The sequence below is a fragment of the Trachemys scripta genome, chromosome 16 (assembly GCF_013100865.1).
Source record: "Trachemys scripta elegans isolate TJP31775 chromosome 16, CAS_Tse_1.0, whole genome shotgun sequence".
Taxonomy (NCBI): domain Eukaryota; kingdom Metazoa; phylum Chordata; order Testudines; family Emydidae; genus Trachemys; species Trachemys scripta.
Window position 1 is genome coordinate 6,666,236 of NC_048313.1, and position 8,011 is coordinate 6,674,246.

Sequence of the window (8,011 nt, forward strand, 5' to 3'; positions counted from 1 at the left end):
CACTCCCGACCCGCAGCCCCCTGCCAGCCCAGCCCTGCCGGTGCCCCTCACTCCTGACCCGCAGCCCCCTGCCAGCCCAGCCCTGCCGGTGCCCCTCACTCCCAACCCGCAGCCCCCTGTTCCCCCGGCCCTGACAGTGCCCCTCACGCTCTGTGATGAAGTTGGGGGGAGGTTGGATGCTTTGTGTAAGTGCGGTGCGTGCCTCAGTTTCCCCCGTGTGCTGCATGTTTAACCAGGCAGTGGGGGAGGGGTGCTGTATTCGCAGAGGCCCAGATGTGACCTCACCCTGCAGCCTGGACACTGGGTAACATAGCGACTGATGACCCGGGAGCCCGCTGGGTTCAGGCCACTGGGAGCACCAAGGACGGCCGAGAGAGGAGCCCGGTGATGGGTTTGCGTGGGACCAAAGACCCAGGACAGAGGAGGGGCTGTGGGGAGGTGATATGGGGGTCGGCTGCAAGGAGTTTGCTCTGGACTGGAGATGAAGACGGGTCTGGACCCCAACTGGACAGACCCAGCTGGACGGGGCTGAGACTGGCCAGGCCCCAGGCCCCTGAGAACTGCCTGGGCTGGGTTCAGCCGTACAACAAACCTCCTGTTTTACGCCGGCTGAGAGTCCCTGCAGGCTGGAGATCGGGGGCATCGCTCTCTCTGGGGGGGTGGTCCTGGGGGGGCGAGGGTGAGGGGACCCCCCAAGGGGGCTCACGGAGGGAGCCAGGTTGGCTGGTGGCTCCGAGCTGCGGCCCTAGGAGGTGTTGGGGCCAGAGAGCCTAACCCCGGAGATGGAGGGTGATCCTTGTGGGGGGGCTGTCACACCGAAGGTGGGGGGTCTCCCAGGGGCCGTACGGCGCCGAGGGAGCCCAGGGCCTGGGAGTCCATCACACGCTCGACCCGCAGCCCCCTGTTAGCCCAGTCCAGCCCTGACCCCATTCACCACCCGGGGTGGGAGTGAGCCCAGATTGACCCCGGGGGAGCTGAGTTCAGGACACCCCAGCTGGTAACTTCGGCTGGGGATCCCATAGAGGGGGGGACACTGACCCCTAGTGGCCAAAGTCTCCAAGCTCTACCCAGCTCCACNCCCCATAGCCCCCCCTAGCTAGCCCCATACACCCCCATCCCTCGCTGTCCAGGCTCAGGCCGTTACAAAGCCAAGGATCTGCTCACAGGCAGCTCTCAGCTCTCTGGGCTCTCCCAGGCCCTCGGCCTGTCGCTTTCCTCCCCGCGCGGCCGAGGGCCTGGGGCTGGGACAATACGGAGGCGGCAGCACGTGTGGACGTGTCACGCGCTGTCCCAAGTGGCCACTGGGTGTCAGCGCGCTGGGGTGTAGGGAGAGGGGGATCCCAGCAGGAGGCGCTCTCCCCTAGGGGTCAGGGCTGGCCTCAATGTCCCAAGGGCGGCGCCTGGGGGCGCTGGGTTGCATTGCACGAGATGGGTCCCTGGACACAATATTGATCCCGCCCCCGGCCGCATTTCCACCCGTTCGTCCTGCCCCAAACTCCCTTTTCCACCCCGGACTTTGCGTCAACCCAGAAATCGCACCCCTCCCCCCACAGAGACCGGGACACTCAGGGCAGGTTTGGCCCACACCAGCAGTTTATTCTGAAGCCATCGGCCACGAAGCCGCCACGGACCCCGCGAGAAATCGCCCGTCCTGGAACGATGCCCCAGTAAATAACAGGAATCGTCTGAATCGGCCCGTCGGCGGCGCTGTGGGTCGGTCAGCGCTGGCCTCAACATCCGAACATCCAGTGAAAATCAGTCCTGGAGCCGAGGAGAGAACCCAGGAGTCCTGCCTCCTAGCCCATCCCCCCCATCCCGCTCTAACCACTAGACCCCACTCCCCTGCCCGAGCCACAGAGCCAGCCCAGGAGTCCTGGTTCCCTTGTTTCATGCTGGGCCCTACTCCCACCCCCCATTCCCCACCCTCCTGGCCTGGCGTGGCAAGCCCCCCTGGTGTGTCCCTGGGGCATGTGCTGGGGAGGTGGGCGGAGCGGGAAAGGGTGAGTCATGCCCGGGAGCAGGTGGCTGGATGAATGTTTAAGTGCTGATAAAAGTCCAAGAGGAAACAAATGGGTGAGGCAGCGTCAGTTGGAGACGGAGCTGTCCAGGGAAACCGAATAGGAGCAGACAGGTGCGGCCGCGCCTGGCACCCAGACCCGAAACCCACCTCAGCAAGGTAAGAAGGGGGGAGATTCCCTGCCTAGAAATGTCCTGGCCTCTCTCAGAACAAACATACCGACCCCTCCAGCCGTCTGTCCGTCCAGGCCAACACTGAACTCTTTAGCCATAAATAAACCCACCCACCCACCCACTAATCCATCCCAATTCCCCTTCCTGCGCTCCTCCCCATCCACCCACCCACCCATCCCCATACACACCTCTTTATCTATCGGTCTACCCATCCACCCATCCTTCCCCATCTGATCCCTCTATCTACCTCCCATCTCCTCACATAGTCTCCTACCTTTCGAGCCACCCATCTGCCCATTCTTCCCCATAACCAAACTTCCATCTATGTACCCACCCATCCATCCACCCCCCATTCCCATACACACCTCCATATCTATCTCTGCACCCATCCATTCACCCATCCTTCCCCATACCCCATCCTCTATCTCGTCCCCCGTCCATCCCTCCACCCACCGCCACCGAGCCCTTTATCGGTCTACCCACCCATCCATCCTTCCCTGTATGAACCTTCTATCTGTCTACACACCCATCTCCTCCCACACTCCTCTACCCTTCCATCCATCCACCCATCCATCCCACACCCACCCAATCCTTCCCCATACCCTACCTATTATCAGTCTACCCACCCTCCTACCCAACCATCCTTCCCATAAACAACCCTCTGTCTATGTACCCACACATCAGTCCCCATACGAACCCTCTATTTACCCACCCCTCCCTCTGCACGCCCCTCTAGCTACCTGTCCATCCATTCTTCCCCATACCCAACCGTCTATCTGTCTACTCATCCACCCATCCACCCACCCACACCCACCCATCCGTCAGTCTATCCACCCACCCATCCATCCCGATAGGAGCCCTCTATCTACCCACCCATCTCCTCACACACTCTCCTACCCTTTCAGCCACCCATCTACCCACTCTTCCCCATAACCAACCTTCTATATATCTACCACACCTCAATCCACCCCCCATCCCCATACACACCTCTTTATCTATCTGCCCATCCATCTGTCCATCCATCCTTCCCCATACCCAACCCTCTATCTCTCTACCCACCCAACCCCCTGCACACCCCTCTATCTACTCATCCATCCATCCACCCACCCACACCCAACCCTTTAACAATCTACTCATGTATCCATCCTTCCCCATATAAACCCTTTATCTATCTACCCACCCATCTCCTCACACACTCATCCCCATCCATCCATCCGCCCATCCATCAATCCTTCCCCATACCCTACCCTTTACTGATCTCCCCAACCATCCTCCCACACACCCAACCTTCCCATACCCAACCCTCTATCTATCTACCCACTCTACCATCCACCCACCCATCCCTGTACACACCTCTTTATCTATCCATCCATCCTTCCCCATATTCAAATCTCTATCTCTCTACTGATCCATCTGTCCATCCATCTTTCCCTGAAACCAACCCTCTATCTGCCCACCCACCCGCCTATCCCCCTACACATCCTCTGTGACGGGTTCCATCACAGAGACCCCTTTGGGACTGTCATCTGACGTGCTGGAATTACCTCTGAGCCCGTTTTCCACTGCTAGCATGGGACTCCAGAACCCTGCCTTATTAAGCCAGACACACTAGTCTGCTGCAACACAGACCCAGGTCTGGTCCACACCCCTAAGGCTGCAGACTTTAACTGAAAACTGCTTAACAGGTCACCTATCTCCAGCACCCAGACACCCAGTTCCCAATGGGATCCAAACCCCAAATAAATTTGTTTTACTCTGTATAAAGCTTATTCAGGGTAAACTCATAAATTGTCCACCCTCTATAACACTGATAGAGAGATATGCACAGCTGTTTGCTCCCCTAGGTATTAATCACTTACTCTGGGTCAATTAATAAACAAAAGTGATTTTATTGAGTATAAAAAGTAGGATTTAAGTGGTTTCAAGTAATAACAGACAGAACAAAGTAAGTCTCCCAGCAAAATAAAACAAAAACACGCAAGTCTGAGCCTAATACATTAAGAAACTGAATACAGATAAAATCTCCCCCTCAGAGATGTTCCAATAGCTTCTTTCACAGACTAGACTCCTTCCTAGTCTGGGCCCATCCCTTCCCTGGGTACAGTCCTTGTTAGCTCCAGCTCAGGTGGTAACTAGGGGATTTCTCATGACTGGCAGCCCCCTTTGTTCTGTTCCATCCCCTTTTGTAGCTTTGGCACAAGGAGGGAATCCTTTGTCTCTTTGGGTCCCCACCCCTCCTTCTAAACGGAAAAGCACCAGGTTTACGATGGATTCCAGTACCAGGTGACATGATCACATGTCAGTGTAAGACTTCATTCTCCATTCTTTCAGGGTTGGCAAGCACGTACCAGGAAGTTTTGTGAGTAAAAAGAGTCATTCATAACCAATTTTCCTAGTCAATGGGAGCCATCAAGATTCCATTAATGGCCCATGCTTTGCATAGTTACAATAGGACCTCAGAGTAATACTTCATATTTCTAGTTTTAGATACAAGAAAGATATGTTCATACAAATGGGATGAACACCCTGAGTAGATCATAAGCTTTGTAATGATACCTTACAAGAGACCTTTTGCATAAAGCATATTCCAGTTACATCATGTTTACACTCATACGCATATTTCCATAAACATATGGAGTGCAACATCATGATCCCCCTATCTACCCTTCCATCCATCCATCTATCCTTCCCCATACCCAACTCTCCACTGATCCATCTGTCCATCTATCTTTCCCCATACCCATCCCTCTATCTACCCTTCCATCCATCCTCCATTCTTCCCCATACCCAACCCTATATTTGTCTACCCATCCATCATCCACCCACACCCAACCCTTTATCTAGTTAATGACCCATCTATCCACACAACTATCCCCACACCCAACCCGCTATCTGGCCACCCATCCAGCTATCCCCACACCCAACCATCAATCTACCCACGCCTCCCGGAGCAGTTCCAAGTGGCTGCTACCAGCCGCAGAGGGTCAGAGTGAAGGTAGCTTTGCTTGGCTGGCCCTTGCCTTATTTCGGTATGTCCTTACTTTCAGATGTCTGCACTCGATAAATTCTTCCTTGCTTGGTTTTCCAAAGGTTGATATTTAGCCTCTCTCCACATTCTGGAAGGGCCGAGATGTTGCCAGGTAATGGGAACTCTGTGTTAACATCGTTCGTGTGCAGTTACTAGGTGGCGGTGGAAGGAGAGATTAGCAGGGGGGATGTATATGGGGGCGGATGGATGAATTTCATGAAGGGTATCCATCCACCCATTTACCTACCTTTCCTCCCACCAATCCACCCACCCTCCCTCCTTCCCATCCACCCACCCACCCATCCACCCATCCATCTACATACCTTCCCTCCCATCCATCCACACATCCATCCACCCACCCTCCTTCCCATCCATCCACCCACCCATCTACCCTCCCTTCTTCACATCCACCCATCCATCCATCCATCCACCCTCCCTACCTTCCCATCCATCCACCCACACATCCATCCATTCTCCCTCCTTCCCATTCGTATACCCACCCACCCACCCACCCACCCATCTACCCTCCCTACCTTCCCATGCATCCACCCACCCACCCACCCTCTCTACCTTCCCACCCTATCTTCTTTCCAATCCATCCACACACCTCCCATCCATCCATCCACTCACCTACCCACCCTCCCTCCTTCTCATCCACCCACCGACCCATCCATCCACCCTCCCTACCTTCCCATGCATCCACCCACCCACCCACCCACCCATCCACCCTCTCTACCTTCCCTCCCTATCTTCTTACCAATCCATCCACACACCCACACATCTCCCATCCATCCATCCATCCATCCATCCATCCATCCATCCATCCATCCACTCACCTACCCAACCATCCACCATCCCTACCTTCCCATCCATCCATCCATCCATCCATCCATCCATCCATCCATCCACCCGCCCTCCCTCCTTCTTATCCACCCATCGACCCATCCATCCACCTTCCCTACCTTCCCATCCACCCACCCACCCACCCATCCACCCTCTCTACCTTCCGTCCCTACTTCTTACCAATCCATCCACACACCCACACATCTCCCATCCATCCATCCATCCATTGATCCATCGAGCCATCCACTCATCTACCCAACCATCCACCATCCTTACCTGCCCATCCATCCATCCATCCATCCACCCACCCACCCTCCCTCCTTCTTATCCACCCACCTATCCATCCATCCACCCTCCCTACCTTCCCATCCATCCACCCACCCTTTCATCTATCCATCCATCCACTCACCCATCCATCCACCCTCCCTCCTTCCCATCCACCCACCTATCCATCCATCCACCATCCCTCCTTCCCATCCATCTACCCTCCCTATCTTCCCATGCATTCACCCACCCACCCATCCACCCTCTCTACCTTCCCTCCCTATCTTCTTACTAATCCATCCACACACCCACACACCTCCCATCCATCCATCCATCCATCCATCCATCCATCCATCCACCCTCCCTATCTTCCAATCAATCCATACATCCACCCTCCGTACCTTGCCAGTCATCCACCCAACCACCCATTCATCTATCAATCTACCCAACTTCCCTTCTCACCCATCTGTCCACACACCCACACACCTAGCTTCCCATCCACCCACCCACCCACCATTCCATCCATCCACCAATCTACCCTTCTTATCTTCCCATCCATCCATCCATCCATCCATCCATCCACCCAACCTCTCTTCTCATCCATCCATCCATACACCCTACCTACCTTCCCATCCATCCATACACCCTCCCTATCTTCCCATCCATCCATCCACCACCTTTTCTCCCTGTCTTCTCACTCTTCCATCCACCCATGTACCTGCCATACCATCCTACCCATCCATTCCTCCTCACTATGTTCCTATCCCCCAGCTACCTAGCACACCTTCCCATCGCTCCAACCATCCTCCGATCCTCTTATCCCAGCAGAAGATGGTCACTAAGCTTTTGAATACTTAGACCAATCAATGAGGGTCTAAAGTTCCTTCTCCCTCTCCCCACAGGGCAGGACTCCACCTGCCCTCTGCTGCTTGGAGACATGAAGCTACTGGACATCTGGGTCTCTTGCCGGCCATCCCTCTTCATCACCCTTTGCCTGCTGGTTATCCTGATGGCCTCTGCCTTATTATGCCTGGACAGCCAGTTCCCCATCCTGGGGTGGAGGAACCCCTCTCTCAATAACCCAGGGCAGAGTCTATCTGCCTACTCCAAGGAGCGGGGCATGTGGACCGTGAACTCCGCCGGGCGTCTCGGGAACCAGATGGGGGAATACGCCACCCTCTACGCCCTGGCCAAGATGAACGGGCACCAGGCCTACATCCTCCCAGAGATGCACCAGCAGCTGGCGCTGCTCTTCCGCATCACCCTGCCCGTGCTCTCCAGATTCAGGGCTTCGAGGATCCCATGGAAGGACTACGAGCTCCATGACTGGATGTCGGAGGAGTACAGGCACATCGAGGGGAAATACGTCTGGCTTACGGGCTACCCCTGCTCCTGGACCTTCTACCACCACCTCCGGCAGGAGATCCTCCAGGAATTCTCCTTCCACGACCACGTCAAGGAGGAGGCCAACCGGTACCTGGCCGGGCTGCGTGGGCAGCGCCAGAACGTGACCTATGTGGGTGTCCACGTCCGGAGGGGGGATTACGTCCGGGTAATGACTGAGAAATGGAAGGGGGTGGTGGCGGACAAGGCCTACCTGGAGAAGGCCATGGGCTACTTCCGGGCCAAGTATCAGGAGCCGGTCTTCGTGGTGACCAGCAACGGGATGGAGTGGTGCCGGGAGAA

At 55.8% G+C, this 8,011-nt stretch overlaps 1 protein-coding gene across 1 annotated transcript in view; it reads left to right on the forward strand.

Annotated features, from left to right (window-relative positions):
* Positions 1–7,268: 7,268 nt before the first annotated feature.
* LOC117888950 (galactoside 2-alpha-L-fucosyltransferase 2-like) overlaps positions 7,269–8,011 on the forward strand; it is a 2,059-nt gene continuing 1,316 nt past the window's right edge. Inside the window, exon 1 of the mRNA XM_034792746.1 lies at positions 7,269–8,011. Coding sequence (XP_034648637.1) covers positions 7,335–8,011 — 677 coding nt within the window. The 5' untranslated portion in view covers positions 7,269–7,334.